Source organism: Gouania willdenowi, chromosome 22 (assembly GCF_900634775.1).
Source record: "Gouania willdenowi chromosome 22, fGouWil2.1, whole genome shotgun sequence".
Classification (NCBI taxonomy): domain Eukaryota; kingdom Metazoa; phylum Chordata; class Actinopteri; order Blenniiformes; family Gobiesocidae; genus Gouania; species Gouania willdenowi.
In genome coordinates, this window is record NC_041065.1 from 25904937 (window position 1) to 25925008 (window position 20072).

General features: G+C 39.2%; 1 protein-coding gene across 2 annotated transcripts in view; it reads right to left on the reverse strand.

Annotated features, from left to right (window-relative positions):
• Positions 1-14954: 14954 nt before the first annotated feature.
• Positions 14955-20072, reverse strand: part of tmem260 (transmembrane protein 260) — a 45383-nt gene continuing 40265 nt past the window's right edge. For both annotated transcript variants that reach the window (XM_028439034.1, XM_028439033.1), the window contains 3 exons: positions 19087-19140; positions 17424-17508; positions 14955-17215 (listed from right to left, as the gene is read on the reverse strand). In XM_028439034.1, coding sequence (XP_028294835.1) covers positions 16979-17215; positions 17424-17508; positions 19087-19140 — 376 coding nt within the window. In that variant the 3' untranslated portion in view covers positions 14955-16978. The remainder of the gene's footprint in view (positions 17216-17423; positions 17509-19086; positions 19141-20072) is intronic.

The window sequence follows — 20072 nt, forward strand, 5'->3', positions numbered from 1 at the left end:
GGTAACAACCCATTAAAACGAGGAACATACTGTACCTGACCTTTTCTCCACAAAACTACCACAAGTGCCTGTGATGGCAGAAGACCTACTGTTAATCTCTGGGAGTTAATGGAAGTTTTGTTCATCCATTGACACAGACTAGTTTTTATTTTATCATAGATTTTTACAAAACTGATTTTTTTTTTAAGTAAAAACATAATTTCATGCTGTGATTAAATATATTTGTGTTGGTTTCAACTATTGAGGTTTCGCAAACGTTTATAACTGATTTTTTTTTTTTTTTTTGCTTTTCATGTTGCCTTTTTTGTTTGATGTTCAGGGGTGTCAAACTCAATTTAGTTCAGGGGCAAAATACGGAGTAGTTTGATCTCAAGTGTGCCACAGATTTTAAGCAGGAAAATGAGTAATTTCAACTTTGTGTGCTAGTTTACACTTATGCAGTCCATACAATACAAAATATGTAAGAAACCGACAGTATCCAAACAATAAGTGATAAATATCAGTCCTGACAGGATCTGCACTTTAAGTTTCCTAAATTTTGTGACCAATTTCTATTTAATTAAGGAAAACATGTCAATTTGAAGAAAATCAAAGTATTTTGTAAGAATTTTGAGTTTTTTTCAACTGTTTACTATTAAAAAATAACTGCATTCATGCCATAAAAACACCAGGAAAACTGAGGCAGCCCCTGCAAATTTTGTATTTCATTCACACACAATGATTCATGTTTTGTCTGTCATTTTAACTTTCTCTTGCGGGCCATATTGGATGCTATAAAAGATGACCCCAGGCCATGAGTTTGACACATGTTTTTAGTTCATCTCAATCATCCAGATTCCTATTTTTTAATTATTAATATAAAAGTGGAGGATTTTGAACTGTATCACTTTAGAAAATGATTCACTTAGGTTAAAGTAACATGTTTTTAATTTATATTATAACAAGTATTTCGGTGGGTTTTTCTTCAGTCTAGACACCGTTACAACATTCTAGCCTGACAGGGTGTTTGTATGTTACTGTGTCTATTGTGGGTTACTACAGCGTGTCATGCTCTCAACAGGCACGGTTACACACGGCTTGTGACGCCCTGACCTACAACACCCCCTCTCGTTTGTCAGCAGTTGTTTGGCCTACTTTCATCAAGACAAACACGGCCAATTGTTTTGTTTATGTTTTACATTTCCATGAAAATGGAATAAACAATTGGCGGGGACGTAGAGGGGCGTTTGGCGGTTTTGCTGTTGTTATCGTCGTCTGTAAATGAGTGTTGCACAATGAATGTGTAGTAAAGTATTGAATTTGGGTGGGACGACTTCAGATTGACCTCAAATCCAGAGAAATGATACAAAAGATTTGTTTTTTTAAAGGAAAGAAAATAAGACATTAGATGAATACAAATTATTATTAAAATAAGCAGCCTAATAGTTAAAATACATTTTAAAAAACAGATGTTTATTTTTGAAAAATGAAAACACTTGTTTGATGTATAATATAACTAGTATTTCTAACTTACTTGGCCTTCTGTGACCTCCAAAACACCAACTGAATTACACGCCATGGAGTGTGTCAATCCCTCCCTCCCCTTTTCTTTCACTCCTCGGACAGTAAGGAAACTGCAGTTCGTTAATGAGCGTGCTCCGTGGCTCTTTAAGAGCTATTAATTAGTGGCACAGCAACACAGGGGAGGAGGGGCCTTCTGGGAAAAACAGGCCCAAAATAAAGAAGGAGGGGATTGAACTCAACACATCACTATATCTTTACATACATCAGAAACTGAGTCAAATCTGCTCTGACTTATCAATCCTTCACATTGTGAAGAAAATCAATTGTTTTGACATGACGAACATGATCAAACACAGTTGATTGGGTCTTGCAGAGGGTGTGACATGGATCGCCTTCCAGGGCTAGGCGATGGACTGCAGCAAACACAGGTGATTGAAAAGCTTTAAATGGGTGTCAAACAAGCAGGGACATAATGTTTGACTTAAATTATCAGCGATCCCACAGGAACCTTCTGGGACCACTCCCCAGAGCCAGAGCGTGTGCACGGAATACAAACTGGGGATTCAATGAGGTCAGCGGCACTGGGAGAGGAACATCAGCGCCGGTTGGTCCTGTGGGACTTGGCGACATTCCTACAGCAGCTTTTTTAATTTGTTAGACATAGACCCACCAGGACCCCCCTCTTCGTCCAACTGGTCCTGTTGGGATGGATAATATTGCTAACATGCAGCCACAGTAGCTCTAAGCGTGTGTGCGCGTGTGTGTGTGTGTGCAGGGGGGGCTTTATGGTCCCAGATGGAGCATTGGGGAGTTTAGCGTCAGGACTACTTTACAATAGATTGGCTTTGTCTCACATACAAACAACTCAAACATCAAAAGTATACACAAGTTTTAGATCTTTATTTTAAAAAAAAAGCTACTTCTGATTAGCAATTTCCACAGCACTAATTGACCATCCCTTGAATAGAGTTCTGCTTTCTAGATATATATTAAAAAAAAATTAAAAACTCGATCTCATGGGGGATCGAGAAACTGTCACGTTGAATAATCTATTTTATTCATGCGTGCTGGCATCACGATTACATTTTTTTCATGCTGGTTGGAATGAATTTCAAACTCAAACTCAAAATGTATTTCAATTGGAAGTTATTTTCATGTTACCATGACGACTATTCTTTCTGAAACTTAGTTACTACTCAATAGAACATTTTATTCAGGGTTAGGCGTTACGGGTCAGGACATTATTGGTGATATATTATCAGCCAACCAATGACAAAAATTGTGATATGGGTTGACATCGGTATCGATTTCTCAAGCGTTATTGAAGAATCGATATGCGACATTCACAAAAATGTATATGGCACTTAATCCATGACTAGAGTTGAATATGTTTTCATATTTTGCACAGAATAACACATGTATGTATATGTATATATGAAGTCATATTTTTTTGGTATTGTGGAGTTAAATTCCCTCAACTGTAAGTTTATTGTACAAAATTGACCTAATTCTTCATCACTTCCATCAATCAAAGACAATTCACCACTTCACTAATCCTTCTGTTGAACCTCTATTTGTGTCTGAAAAGCAGCCCTACGACCCCTTCATGCTGGCTATCACATGTCCAGCTCCATTCCCGCAGTCAGCCCAGAGAGATTGAATTGTTCGGAGACGAAACGACAGCAGCTGCACTAATTAAATTCCCCAGGTTAATCCCCGCCGTCCCCCTTAGCGCACTCTCCAGCCCGGCTCTGAAAGGAGGCAGGAACTTGGAGGGCGACAACAAACAAATCTCGGGGAATAACAACGGGCAAGCACGAAACAAATCAAAACAACAAAGAATAGGAAAATGAAAAAGGCTGAGGTATGGCCTAAAAGACCCAATAACATGTGGACACGAAGGTAATGACCACACAGAACACACTACGTTACGTCCTACGTGTTCCTGTCAAAGCTGTCATGTTGACATGCATCTCATGACTGCCTTTAATGTGTTATGAACGTAAGTGTGCACCAACAGCAGCCTCAGACCTGTCATCATCACAGCACGTACAGTCACCTCATGACCGACCCCTAAGCACTGTTCCACAGAGGACAGACGCCATGTTTGTGATCTAACGATGTGACCTTGACAGTGTTACAGGAGGAGCAAGATTTAACACGTGAATTCTTACAATCAAACGCACTACCAAACATACACATAACCAAACACTTTGCCCTCTGTGAGAATGACTATCATATTGTTTTAAATGATCTGGGTGAAAATTTAGCTGCTGCACATTTAATGGATCTTGTGCATTCTTTCCATAGTATTTTAAAAAGAGTAACACGATATTTCATTTTCTAATTAAACATTATTGTATTTCTGTTCTGCTTTAAACGAGCTAATAATGAACCGAAATTCCAACATCTTCTCAAATTACAGCCAATTTTGTATTAAATAAATAAATACATTTTTTTGTAAAGATTTCCTTTATTAAGTTATTATTGTGCATAAAAGCATATTTTTAAACCCAATTTAAACAAAATAACTTAAGGAAAAATGTAATGTACCAGAAGATCATGATCAAAGATACAAGGTGTGCAAAAAAAGGTAACAATTACAATAAATAAATGACCTCATTACAAATACATTACATATGACAATTATGATGTGAAAGCATATATATATAGATATTTTTTTTTTTTTTTTTTTTTTTTCCACGTCTTATTTTGTGAATAAATATCAAAGGATTGGTTAAAAATGGGTATAATGAACCATAAATCTCTTGTTTCTTTCTATATTGTATATATATATTTTCATTTCTATTCATTAGTTTTTAGCAGAAACCAAGACATGTAAATATCAATGCAAAGACACTGATCTCTTTATTAGAATATTTAAATTCAGCTCAATTATGCTCCAATAATAAGATTTCCAGGAGAAAAAATGTTGACCAAAAGTGGTGAGGAGTTATTGGTTGTTGCCAAATGTCAGTCGAGGTGATATACTGTATAAGATTTGGTCAACGGTACAATAGGAGAGCTCAGACTGAATAATCTGGTTGAATGGAAAATTTCAACTTGGTCCCTGATCTTTACAAGCTTTAATACATTGATTTCAACAATCTCCGAGATGAGCACGATAAATTATATACTGAAAAAGCAAAGGGAGCGTCGTTCTGTTAGAGCTCGCTGGATTGGATTAAACTGCTTGTTAAATGTTCTGTCTGTTTGTTGGAATTGTTGCCATAGCAACTGAATGAGAGCATCCCTGAAGAAAGAGGATGGAAACCAGTTTTGCCAAATAGCAACTTGCTATATTGAGTGTCCAGCAACCAGCAACCTCCACTAATGTTTACCCTAAAGGAAAACAGAAATAAACTTTATTTATTCGCAATTACAGTCTTTTCTTTTTTTACTTCTGTCCACAGTAGATAAGACTGGCTTGTTGATGACACTCACATTAAATCCACTTTCAACAAATAATGAAACAAAACCAAAAAAAAGCGACAGGAAAAAGTTTTAAATCCAACCCTGGGTGAAGAAAACTGGTTAGAGTAGAACATGGTGCTTTTACACGGTGGGTGTGGTGTTAGGACAGATGTGGGTGTATTACATAGTGAGTGAAGGCGTGCTGCGTCACACTCACCATGCGCCTGCGTTGTGGCTTCGCTCAGAGGTGTAATGCCTGATTAGGGGATTACAGAAAGTGCTTCTTTGCAGTTCTGTGAGAAACAATTATTAACATGTTGGTGTCTCTAATCCTGGATAAACACAGCTTTTCAAGAACAACAGAGTCTCTCTCCACCCATTTAAAAACAAGTGTTTAAACGCTGTAGTCACTTGAACTCTAAAGCCTGACTAATACCGGCGCAGGAGTCGGGCCAGTGGTGTGGGAAGCTGTCGTTACTGAAGGTTTTGCTCTTGGTGGAAGACTGGGCTGGCCAGCGGGCCTTCACATCTGAAGGGAAATCCTAATTCAGCTTGGGGAAGGAAAGCATTGTGCTGCATAACGCTTGTTGAAAGGGCATTAGACAGAAACATGTTCACAGCCTGTAATCTTTTATTTGTTTGTGCACTTGTCTCGTGTAATCTGTTGTCAAGTAGTGCACAGATGATTTCACAGACCTAAGGGATTCAGTGGTAAAAGGATCCAGGTGGGTTGATATCAGAAAGTTGACATTAAACTACATGTGCTCAAAACTTTGGGAACACTTTAATGACATTACGCTATCATTATCTGTCATTAGCATGAATAAGGTTCATGAGGGCTGTCATTAAGTGTTGTTCACTAAATTATGACACCTTTGGAGCTATGTTGGCATTTTTGGGGGTAGGTAGAGGGATCTAGTGGGGTTAGGGTTAAGGTTAGGTGTTAGGGTAACAAAGGGTTAGGGTTTGGGTTAGCGTAAAGAGCAACAATTAATGACAGCCTTCTTGACACCTTATTCATGCTAATGACAGGTGTCATATCATATTAATGACAACTTTGATGTATTAAACTTCAAGTAAAGTGTCACCAAAATTAAAAAAAAAAAAAAAAAAAAAGACCACACGCCATGGAAGATTCCGTTACATTTTGGAGGGGGATCCAGATCAATAACTGATTGTGGATCAGTTTCATAAATCCCCATCTCCACCATTGGCGAAATTTCAAAAATTCACATCTTAAGTTGTAATGGACTGATCTTTATGAAATTTGACTCTGTTGTCAGGTTGGTTCTTCAACTGAGTTTGGGATCAAATGCAGATTGCACATTTCATTGTGATTTATTTTAAAACATGGAGGTGCCCATACATTTGGATCTACTGTATGGTTATTAATGTGGATATACATTTCTTCCAAGCCTTTAAAGTGTGAATGATCATGGTACCATCATCAGGATCATTGATCCAGATAACTGCCAATATCTGGCAAAGAAGACATTTGGCGCTTGGCGGAGGTTTGCCAACTCCAAGTGCTCTTGTTTAGAAAGACTTTGGAAACCAAAATCTATCAAAGGTTTCAGCTTCGTCGCCAGGTTCCACAGATGGCAAAAAAAAAAAAAAAAAATCACACATCTGAACATTGACAACAAGAATCCAAACCATCATAACATTAAGAGACTGGCAAAAATGAATTACTAGAAGTACAAGTGAAATTAAGAGTATATGAGTTCTAACTGCATGACAGACCTTAACCCAAACAGAAACAAAAACAGTATCTTTGTTTAAGCCACTTTCCAAAAACAAGAAGGAAATGAGGCTGATTCTCACACTACCATATACTACACTCAGGGTCGGATTCACTAAAGGTTTAGTGGTATTAAAACGTGAGCAAATGTCACTCCACACGCTAATAAGGAGTACAAAGCCCAGGTAATCAGGAGTACACTGCTGCTGCGCTTCCCAATGCGCCCTTAATCAATTTAGCGCGTTTCCCTCTGTTGAATATGCATAGTAGTGGATCTCCCAGGGGGAGCAAAAATATCGCAGGAGGAAATCCAAATAAATCAATGCAGGGGAAGCAATGCGATTCATGAAATCTGGAAGTGTTTGCAGTGATTGTTTTAGTACCAGAAAATACCACGACTGATAAGCAGGTGCAAACACACACACATTTGACAGAAAACACAGTGGAAATGGAAAAAAGGCTCCAGTTGTGTGTGTGTGTGTGTGTGTGTGTGTGTGTGTGTGTGTGTGTGTGTGTGTGTGTGTGTGTGTGTGTGTGTGGTGCAGAGGGTCGCTGTGCACAGAGATGGATATATGACTATGACCATGGATAGATGTAGCTTCGGACACACTGCTCCAGTCTGTGTCTTTCTCTCCATGTTTTGACCGTCAAAGTCACGTGTCATGTTGATGTCAGGCCAGAATCAGCGGATCAGATGCGTAATTTACGCAGTGGTGATCACTGATGGCACAATTTTCACATGAGAGTGTGCAGGACCCAACACTGCTCAGACCTACTGGATTATGGTCAGTAGATCATCTTCAAATAATGCAGACTGACTGACAGACTTGCTGCATTAACTCAGATCAATAGGTAGATCAATAGGACGGTTTCTGTCCTAATCTGCCTATTTTTCATGGTCTGATCAGAGCAAAGTTACAGGTTCTGACGGAGCACCCACATTAAATTAGGGGGAAAAAATATAATTAGATTTAAAAAAAAAAAAAACACTATTGTTTATTTAGTTTTCTACATTATTAAATGTTTGTGCAGCAGACAGAGGAAGTCCATCTGCCTCAAATTTAACTTCCTCAAATGTCAGTGTGCTTGTGCGCACTGACGTCTCCACTTTAAACAAGCAAAACGCTCATTTAAATAAAGGGCGGTCTGCACCAGTTCTGCTCATGCACTTATCATTGTTGCAATCTTAGTGAATTCCGCACAGCAGGTGAGGAAACTGCGTCACTAAAGGATTTAGGGAAGCAACTGAATCACCACCCTTTATTTCAGATCATAGTGAATCCGCCCTTCAGGCACAGGTATCCCCAAACAGACACACTTTATTACTTTACTCTGGCCTGTGGCTCAGACATGCAGCACATCAAACCAAGCTAGAAGTTTCATTTTGGATGCCCTGGAACCTGCTGACTGGCCATTTTGTGCACGAGCTGATACTTTGAAGAGTACCTCACCTCAGACCGTCTGCTGCTGCACTCCTGCCACATCCTGGAAAAAGATGATTAATAATTTTCATTTATATAAGAATATTAAACGAATACCATGGCACTTTTAAATAAGAAACATTAAGGAGTTTATACAAGCATTTAATGGAATAGTTGGTGTGTATTTTATTGACCTTTGGTTTAGTGTAGTTTAAATATCAGCAGAGGGAGAGCAGTACGGACGTTCTGTGTTGGAGCTGCTGCAGCGATGTTGGGAATGTGTTGTGCCCATCTGGCAGGGCAAGGTTTAGCCCTAATCCCACAGCCCCTCGACAGGGGACCCCAGACTCTGGATCACTGGCCCCATGCTGGTCCCTCCATATACCGCTGACCTCCTCAGCACATACCACACCAAGCCCGGGCACAAGATAACAACACATCTGCATGCACACAAACGTCATTTGAACATTTTTCAGAATGTTAAAATTCTCAAACGAATGTAGTCAAAGGATGTTGCAATTTCAACAAGAGAAAATAAAGGTTACAGTAGAGCAGTACACTAGGATGTAGTTGATTATTCACATTTTTTAAAATACACTTTAAAAGTGAGATGTCTAAAATAAATGAATAAATATTCTCTATTATTACTATTGCCTTCTTGTAAAAAAAAAATGTTTAAATTACAAGATGGAATTACAATAAGGATGTTGAATATCAGCCTTTTGCTGATATTGTCCAACACCAAATTTACTATTTCCAATATAAACCAATTCCCTCGCCACAGCATATATATATATATATATATATATATATATATATATATATGGAAATACCAGGTTAAGCCTACTTTGTTGTGATGCCCCATGATGTTTTCCCCAAATAAATATCATAACAATCCTTAATCAATTTGTACGCACTTCGAGTATCATCAAAGAAAGCGCTGTATAAATCCAAGCCATTATTGTTATTATCATATAACTTTAATTGTGGAAAAAGTACTATATAAGATTAGAATGTGTTGTCACAAACAACACATCGTTTCTTCATAATTGGTGAAAAAACTGATATATGTCGACCAAAGTTTACATTTTATGGCAAATATCAGCCAATAATATCCGTGGGCCATATTTAATTAAAAAGTTATATTCTGAAAATGCAAAATCCCAAAAGTATCTTTTCTTCTGATTAATTGATTGTACATACATACATACATACATACAATTTTAACCTATTACCAACCATTACTAAAGATGTTAAGTGATGATCCTCTGCTGCATAAATAATCCCTTTCAAAATAAAAGCATGAGCTCTTATTCTCTTTTTTTAATCAAATAAAATACCTGGGATCCACTTTTGAGCCCCGCCCCACTGCTTGAGAAGCTCTGCTCTGATGGCACACGCAGGTGGATGTATTTGCTGCAGTGTACAAACTTAAACAACTGTTACCCCGACAGAGAAACACATATCCACACATATGTAGAGGGCGCCCAGGCCTGTGTTTCGTGTGGCAACACGAACAACTCATTTATCAAACACACAACTTGAGACAGAGTAAATATACACACATAATTACAAAAACATAGACAGATAGGCAAACACAGAAAGACACCCAGAAGCAGTCAGCCAGCCATACACACGGCACACCTAACCATTGATAATCCCCCAGACACTCACACACACACTCAAAGCATCATTATGTTTATCACTGTGAACCAGCCCACCGACACCCATCACTCTAATTCCGTTTGTCTGTTTAGATTCGTTTTGCTTTAATCCTCCCTTGTTTGTGCACATTTGCAAGCACTGCAATAGTACAAACCAACGAGAGCAGGAATGAGATGGAGAGAGAGTGATGAGCAGGCAGAGGCAGAGGGTGGAGAAGGGAAAGAGAAAGCTCACCCTCTTCATTTTCTGCTCCAGCAGAAGGAGCAGACATGCGGGCGTATCTCCTCGCCCGAGGAGGGACTCCCTACTCAGCCTCGGCCAGGCCTACGGGCCCCTGTAATCACTGCAAACAGTCCAACATCCAGTATTACACCACATCTTGTTATCCCATTCAAGTCCCGCTATTAGCTCAATTGGATGGTGGGATTTTCATTTGTAAATTGGGGGATTTTAGATTAGCTCATCTGTCAGCAATGAAATGCCCCCCCGAGACTGTGAATTATGTGACCAATTGCATGTGAATCATTGCTTACACATGCTGTAGTGAATGGATGGAGTGAGTCAGCAAAATTAAATCAACCAACTTTGACCTAGATGAATCGTTTTAACGATTCATTTTAGCATTGATTGGAATCACGACTTGTTTTAACGATTCGATTCGTTTTAACAATTCAATTCAAATCATGATTCCTCTTAATCACAATTCCTTTTAACAAAGATTCGATTCAAATCACAATTTGTTGTATTTGTTGTTGCTGATTCAATTCAAGGACGATATTGGTTAATTTCGATCCGAAACTATTTAGTGACATTATTTGGATTCAGTAACTTTTTTTGCCAAACTAATACCAGTGTGACTGAAATAAATGGCTAAATACTGTACAGTGCGGATGAATTTTCATAGATTCCTGTTGTTTCTTGTTAGTGAATCTTTTATAAATTAATTATGAACATAAACAAACAAGTAAAAAATGTTTAATGGCAAATTAAATGTTGTTTATTTGTTTACGAAATGGCAAACCAACACTTCAGTTTAAATGAACAGGGTGCTAACTTTTCTTTAATATTAAAAGTACTTTTAAAACACATCCATATAAAGCCTGCTGTGCTTGAATCCAATGCATCATTTCCATGTATTGATACAATCAATTGATTACCATTTAAAACGATTACAGATCGATTAACGTCTTCCGGAAGGCCAACTTGCCGAGCACAGATCAATGTACCGGTAGTTGGATCGTAGGAATATAAATCGATTCGTCCATCTAATGGATGAATCACTAAACCCTGATAGATTAGGTATTGTATGAGCACTACAGCCCAGGAGTCACAGCTCAAAGGCTCCACGGTCACGGATTATAAACACACCATAGACAAATAAACTCAATTCAAGGTGAGTTAAAGAGAAAATCACAGGCATGCAAAGTGGCCTCCTTTACCTGGATGAATGGAACCGTTTTGCACAGAGCAGCGTTGGTGTGGTATGCCAAATAAACCTCAGGACTGGTGGAGAATCATTAAATAAATATTAGTTGCTGTGCACACCTCGCGGCAACATTATGAAGAAGTGGAGCTGAAGACGAATGAATTACTTCTCTTCCTCCTCAGGCCTTCCATTCAGATAGAGAGTGAGAGAGAGGAGGAGAGGAAGAACGCCCCCCCGAGCATAGTCGACAGACCCGGCAAATTATGAAAATGCTTCTCAGTGTCCTAAATGGAGGCCGAGCTCTTTAATGTGCCACAAAATTAGAACCTGAGGGATGAAGTGTGGCCTGCTTGATTGGCGAGACCCCTCCTGGCTCACCAGCACCCCTCGCTCTCAAAGCACACAAAGATATTATCCTGTGCCTGGTGGCACTCTCTTGTACTAAGGAGAGTGAAGGACTCGAGAGAGGACCGGGGGGCTTCCATAAAGGTGCCTAATTTGTCAGTTTACTCCTCAATTATTTAAATAGATCTAAGAAGAGAGGGGAGAACGAGGCTCTTTCTGCCTCTTCTCAGTTGAAGCTGAGAGAGACCTTTCTCCATGGTAGCCATTTTCAATTACGCTCAGCACTGCTCCCTTTGATATATACAGCAGCGCTGTTGGATGCTGCATCGACAAACTACACAAAACTGTAGATGATATACAGCATTTGTATGTTCTATGAGAACTCAACATTATTCCACATTTACAAAATTAATCAAAACAAGATCATTCAGAGAGCGCAAACTCCGCCAAGAGCCAAATAGACAGTTATCTGGATCACTTTGAAGGCTTGGAAGAAATTTGTATTCCCAATAACAACAATACAGTACGTCCAAATGTATGAAAAACCCCATTTTATTTATTTTTTTAAAAAAAAGAAAAAGACGCTAAAATGCGCAATCCAGATGAAACTCAGTGGGATAATTGAAGAACCGACCTGACACAATTGAGTCAAATCTCATGAAGATCGGTCAATCACAAACCAAAATACATGAATTTATTGAAATTTCACCAAAAATGAGAAATAGGGATTTTTTTTTAATTTATTTTTGAAATTGATCTAGAATCAGTATAATGATCTTGATCCCCTTCAAAATCTAATCTTCCATAATATAAGGTCTATCTTTGGTTAAAATGTTGTTCAAATCCTTGTGCATTTGATGTAATGCTGCTAAAAGAGAAACAATTAAATAAAAGCCACTGTAAATATTACGTCCTTGGCGGGGATAAAAAAAAAAAAAAAAACTTCAGGGCAGCTTATTGGACAACCAGAAGGCTATGGGTTTGACTCCCAGGGTTGAAACTTAAGGCCTTTCTGTATTGAAGTTTGCAAATACCTTCTACGTCTCCAAAAGTTTTCATCACACAGACAAAGCTCTTAAAGCACGAAGTCCTTGAAACAGAAGAGAGACGAATACAACAGATACAAAACTACCCAAACAGAGAGCAGAATATACAGACATCTGTACAAATACACTTAACAAACCTACAACTATACAAAGAGCAACTACCACACACGGAGAACCAAATTGAGAGTGACGGCAAACAAGTCAAGCTGAGTGTTTTCTCAGCGCAGATTGAAGATGATGGTCCTAATCCCACCCAATACACATTGATGAGGAGTTTAGAAAATTGCTTGCTTGATGGTGCAGTGGCCATCGTAATGAAATGCTGCTAAGTACCATTTTCAGGCTGTACCCTGAAGTTTCAGTTGGGATAGAATCAAGTGAAAATCACAACTCTCACCTTGTGTGTAGAGAACAATCCAGTGCTATACTAAACAATTGGTAAAATACATGATTGGTGTTCAAAATGAATGTATTTCAAACATGAAAATTAGCCATTAGCTTGATCTGTATGAACAATAACTGCTTTTTAAGAAGAATTGAACTGAAATTATTACAAAAAGGTACGTATTAAACCACTTTCATGTACGGTAATCATTGACCTATGTCAATCTATGTCAATAAAAGTTTTTTTTTTTTTCTTCAGTAATATTATAGTTTATACAAGAGACATGATAATTGATGGTGACGGCACAGTGTTTGAGAAACGCTGATTAAAAAGTGACATTTGGGAAACTAAAAGTGATTCATACATGAACCAAACAATAAAAACTCACACAAACTTTGTGTTACTCACATTCTTCATGTTAGTAGGATAAAAACTGAAAGTTAAAAGCATGTGTGGAGTTTGGGCAAACCAGGCCTACCTGGTAAACATCCTTGAAGATGGTTTTATGCTCAGCAATGGGGATCTACAGTATCTGCAAACTTTTTTCTACAAAGTGTAAGATTCTGCAAAATCTGTGGCCAGCTCAGTGTATCACTCCTCTCACACCCTCCATTCTCTTCCAAAACACTAACCAGCACACCCCAGCCCTCCGCCTCTCACCACTGCTTGCCTCCATCCAGCCAGAGAGAGGAGTGGAGATAGGCCCAGTTGCTAAAGCTGTCTTTTCAACCACTGCTCCCGCTCGGTCTATCTGAGATACACAGCAAGCGGAGGTGTCGCTTTCCTGCTGGCATTTCGGACAGTATCTACTTATAGACGAGAGAAAAGGAGAAAAGAAAAACAGAAGGGGTATTATCAGAGAGGGATGAGAGCAGCAAAGGCATTTTTGTCTTTTTATTCCCCTCCTAAGCTCTGGGCTTTGCTCCCAATCCGATTGGTCGATACGGCCAGGGATGTAAATGAAATGCAAAGAGGAATAAGGCAGGCTTCCCATCTCCAGTGTGTGCCCCCTTAAGTCCCCCCGCCCCTCTCCCAGGCTCACTCTGTCTTGCTCTCTGGATGTTTTGTGGTGTTGTGTTTCTGTCTCTCCATTCACAGACTTGCCCCTCTCCCTGTTTCCTCCTCAGCACCACGGCCCATAGCCTCAGCCTCTCACGCAGCATCCCCCCTCCACCCCCCTCCTCTCTCTCTCCCTGGCTGGGCTCACAGCTCTTATCTCCTCAGACGTCCCACATTCCAGTGATGCCGTGGCTCCCTGCCTGCATCCCTGGTCACGGCGATTCCATGGGTTCTCACAATCCTCGGCAGCTTGCTGATTTAGGGTGGGCAACTGATTCTCAGAAACAGAGAGGTTATGGAGAGACAGGGTGAGAGGAAAAGGGAGTTAGAGGATGGAAGACAAGAGTAAGTGGGGGGGACACTTGGAGGCTAGTAAAGTAAAAAAAAACAAGAAAGCAATGTGCTTTGTTTGAAATCATGCTTCATAACTGTACACCTGAAAGAAAAAGAGATGCACAAACAAATCAAGTTTCTCTTTTTTAATAGAAAACCAAAGCATCTGTGTTTCACTAAAGGTCGACTTCATCACCAATAGCTGACGGGCCTTGTTAGAGCATGATATGTAACAATGACCAGAAATGTAACAAAATCCAAATTGTTATTAAAAAAAATGTTATAAAACCCAAAATGTTACAACTGGTCAATAATGTAACAAGATGTTAAGCCCAAAACTTGGATACTTTTAGCATCTTCTATACATATACATGAAGGTAAGTTTTATACATAAGCTGACATTACGCTGTCATTATCATGACAATATATGTTATTAGCATAAATAAGGTGTCATGAAGGCTGTCATTAAGTGTCCTTCATCACTCTAACCCTACCTAACCCCCCAGATCCCTCCATCTAACCCAAAAATGCCAACATAGCTCCAAAGGTGTCATCATTTAGCAAACGATACTTAATGAAAGCCTTCATGTCACCTTATTTATGCTAATGACAAATAATGACAACGTAATGTCAGCCTTAATAACGAAACGTTTTTGGCCCTGCATCTTGTTACATTATTGACCAGTTATTACGTTTCCTGTTTTATTATGTTTTGTTTTTTTGTAACAATTTGAGTGTTACATATTGGGCTTCAACAGGCCAGCAAACAGAGGACAGAATACATTCTGAGAAAACTGTCCTTTACTTATGAGTGGTATCTCTAACCACAGACTCCTTTAGTCATTTTTTATTATTATTCTCATGGCAGTTTCGAAGCTTTGACCTTCTCATAACACATTATATGGCACACTCACTCATTAGCATAATGAAAACAGTAGGAAAATAGTAACTTGTGTCACATCCTGAGGACACGTCAAAGACTTACAAAGACATGAAGGATCCCTGGACTGTTTTTCATCTGCTGTCTCCAGCATTAACACGGTCCAAAGTGCATTTTTCTTGTTGCTGGGAGCTAATGGTCAGAACAGCTTTGTGATTCTCTGACAATCAAAGCTTTTTTTTTTTTCCGGTCTGTTGATCTGTTTATTGAATATGTATTTGTGTGGCGCTGCCTGGAAAAGGGCTTGAGTGGAGATTTACGAATGTTCACACACACACACACACACGAAAACACATTACACACACACCTCTAAAAGGGTCCCTGGCATAGTGACATTTCATTTAAATCCATCAGAGATTACTGCCCTCCTGTGAGGATGGAAGAGGAAAAACAACACTCTTCAGCTCCATTAGTTTAAACATCTAAAGGACTATCGAAGATAGACTGATAGAAGGGCGAGTGGAGGTGGGGGTTGTGGGGTGTGGGGGGTGGCTGATGTGGAGTGAGGGCTGTGTGGCACAGCTCAAGTCTGTCCTAGATTAAACAGACGCTCTAATCCTCTATTTCTGCCCCCAAATTGGGTTTCCCTCAATCTCAGTCTTGCCATTATAAAGTGAGAAAAAAGGGAACTGGAGCAAAAGCTGGGGGGAAATAATCAGCAAAGTCAAAGCTGTGAGAGCAGAATAGGACCCGCAAAATGATGCAATAATAACAAACTTGTATGTGTGAGTTTAAAACGGAGCATGGAAGAGCTTAATTGAGGTCAGTCAACACTTCCTGAGGTCAAAACATCCATGTTTGATGTAAAAATTCAACCAGGGGTGTCCAACTCATTTTAGTTCAGGGGCCAAATACGCAACAGTTTAATGGGCCGCAGAGGTTGGGAATCAAACAAATTCCATGTATAAATAATATAAAAGTAAGTAGTATATAAGGCACAGACAATATCCAAGCAACACGTGACAGGCAGCGACAATATTTATATAATTTGGGGCTAATCTTGTCAAATTATTTGAGGATTGAGCAGAACTTTGGAAAAACTATAGTTTCTTTCAACAATATAAGGGTAAAAATGACTTCCATCGTCTTATATAAGCATGGGAAAACTGTGAACCCCTGCAAATATTGTAGAGTTTCATTGAATCTGTGACAAATTCAATTAAACTCCACTTGAATAATTGTAAGGTTCTACTTTCAAATAAAACTCTTTTTTTTTGGGGGGGGGAGATATGATACAGTGATAAAATTACTCCCAATTTCTGTTTAATTTCAATAATACTGTAATTCCCATGAACAGTTTCTATTTTTGAATATTGCCAAAATTCACGAGCTGAGATATCCTCAGCTAAATAATTTTGTCATTTACATTTTTTTTCAGCCATTTTTACTTTCCCTGTGGGCTGATTTGGATGTTTTTAAGGGGCGGATTTGGCCCCCGGGCCTCGAGTTTGACACATGTGCATTAGAGCAATGACACCTGGTTGAGAAGCAATCTGTCCGTCTGTAAAAAAAAAAATAAATAAAGAGTTTGGACGGAAAAGTGGAGTCCAGCTTGGCTATTTAACAGTTTCCGACTCAAAAATCCAATATGGCCACAAAACAGTGTCATGTGTGTCCCACCTTCTGACGTAAAAAGACAGGAAGCTGCACTTTGAGGCTTATTCCCCAGTGCATCTCATTGGATAATATTAGGGTCTTTGTCAAAGCTTGTCTCTTTCTCTGAGCAGGTGAGTGATGGCTGAGCGTATAGCAGGTGCCTGAGGGTCGGTGTGCTCTCGCTGTAGGTAAAGACTAAAGTGCTGGATGCTGCAGGTTAGCAGGACGTCAGGACTGTGACCCCGAGAACCTGAGCGCAGCACCCTCTCGCAGGCCAGAGCAAGGTTCTTATCCCAGTTCGGCGGGTAGTCTGAGTGAGTCTCCACAATCTCCTTATACAGCTGCCACACACACGCACACGCACACGCACACGCACACACACACACACACACACACACACACACACACACACACACACACACACAGAAAAATAAAAACACATATTACCACATAAGCTCTCGCGGCTAATGTACTTTTGTCAGTGGCTCTTAAATCTGCACAGTTTGGTAAGTGACGGAATTGTTGCGTGTCTGTTGGGGTCAGACTCACGGTGTAAGACAGATCATAGAGGCGTGCTTTCCCCTCTCCCTGCAGCCTCTCTGCCAGGTCAAAGAGGAAGAAAGCCGTCTTCATCCTGAAACAAAGCGTGCAGGCTCAGGGCTAAGTGCTGGATGGATGAGCCATGCAGATCCACTCTCAGACGTACCACTCCAATGGAGTGATTTATGTAGATGCTGTCAGCAAATACAACGTACGTGGAGATGCTCTACCACACCACACTGGTTTATGCAGATGTCCTGTTGGACCAGCATGTATAGTGACGCAGCTTTTTGTGCTCTAAAGCAGTTGTTTTCAGACTAGAAACTCTTTTAATAACAAAGCTGTGAACTAAAATGAGCAAAATCTAGCAAATTTGGTCAATTTACAATCAATAATTAAACTTCAAAAAAGAGAAGTACGCTAGATACATATCGCTAGATATTTGGATCATACCAACCCATTGTTCCTCAAGTCAAAGTTACTGAAATTGGCAGATTTAGTTGGAGTTTTTCAAACTATTCAAGTTGTATTTAAGGCCAAGAATACATTTTAACCGAAAAACATTCAAAAGCTTTGTATTGAGAGGGAAGGACAACGAGGAAAAGCTTTTGTGTTTCAGTATGTGGAAAAAGATTCTGGAACAATGGAAAGTGTACAAATATCAAGCAATTTAAACGAAAATGTCTTTAAAGTGTCTAACATGTTTTTTGTGTGTATTATAATCAAAATCATATAAAGATGAAATGAAATGAATTTAATAACAGCAGCAATGGTTACAAAACAAGATGGTGAAAATTAGATTATTTGTTACTGTAATGTAGGAAAAGGGGTGGGACTATTACGTTCATACTTCCACCCACTCCCTTTTTGAAGACAAAAAGTAAGTGATGGTAATGAGCTACTCTTTACAATGAGGTGTGGTGGACCAGGGTACCATCTAAAACATGCAGAATAGAGGCTCTTCAGGACCAAAACAAACCTGCACTAAAAGAAAAAATGACAGGAACTTTAGGAAAAACAGCATTGTGTCTTATAATAATAACATGATAACATACAGTGTCAAGGAACTGTGTTTGGCAACCCTTTTTATCCATTAACTAACAAAAAGTAGATCTCAAAAATGACAAAAAATGCATAAATATACTATTTTTTCCCCCAAAGGTAAACCTTTGACAAACAGGTGCCATGAGTTAAGAACCTTTACTCTAAAGGAGAGATGGGAAACTTTTAAGACAATCAAATGTTTGTGGTTATCTGAAGGGCACATCATCAACATTCATGTCATCATTTAGAATAATGACCGATCTGAGAATTGATACATGAAAAAACAAAGGGTTCGTTTCATCTTGTGTGTTTTTGCGGTCCTTCTTTGCATTTTTCTTTTTTTGTGTTTTGTTTTTGCGTCAATTTCTGTACTTTTATTTTATCTTATGTTATGGATATAATTTGTGTATTTTTTGTTGTCAATACATCTTGTATGCTGTATATATATTGTTTTTTTTTATTAAATTAATGTATTTTTCTTTTATTCTCTGTATTTTTGTTGTCCTTTTCTATGTTTTTCTAGTCATTCTGCGCATTTGTTTTTGATGGCCGAACAAAATTAGACCAAGGGCCACCAATCGCCCATGTCTGCTCTAAATCGATGTGTGAAGTATGACCTTTAACATACCTGGCTTGCCACATTTCCTCATTGGCGACACGTTCCCAAGATGCAGGGTAGAAACTGTTAATGCAATAATAAAAAAAGAATAGATTAAAATAGCATCCAGCACATAGCTTACTCACAGCTGCACTCACTACAGATGCTTTTATCATTTATGAGAATATTTATACTTTTCGGACACACTAAAATTCCCCGTTAGCTACGTAAACATTAATAGACTCGGCAACAATACCAGCTAGCACATTAGACATGGAGTTGAACCCCTTCTGCCCTATTCTCCATTTGTTGACCGTAAACACTTGACCACTTCTTCAAAAGAATATTTTAGCGGGGTTTCCGAGCTAATATTCAGCTCGTGGGCATCGGTGGACACGCTTGTCGTAAATGGTGCAGGAACTAATGTCACAGTATTCAGGCGTGGATATCTCAGTGAAAGAAGGGCTGCTGGCAACAGCAGCTGAATGTGGAGCTTTGACTAATTCCACTTTTGACACAGTTATTGACAAAACGCAATGTGAAACTCATTATTTTTCATCTTCAGTCTCATTTTCGATGGCTGAGGGCCTAATGTCTTGCTCGAGTTGAATTCACAAAGAGCTGGATCACAGCTTTGAAAACACAGGACTTTCTCAGTAAGGAATCCTCTGACTGAAGACCACAAACAGAACAAACAAGATTATGTTTCAGAACAGTGGTTCTCAACCTTTTCAGCCCACGATCCCCAAAGTAATGGTGCCAGGGACCGGGGACCCCCACTGTACCTGAAGGTGCTTGTACACAGGCATGAACATTGAAGAACAGTCAAGTGGAGACAGGGCCATCTATGAGGGGGAATAAGAGGGGAGAGCTTTTTGGGGCCCATCCATAAAGTCAGCAAAATGATGGTCCATTGTTCTATGAATCTGTGATAACCACATTTATTTATGGATCTGAATAATATGCAGTGTTATCAAGGAACTTTATTATTATTTACGCCATAGTAGACAGTCATC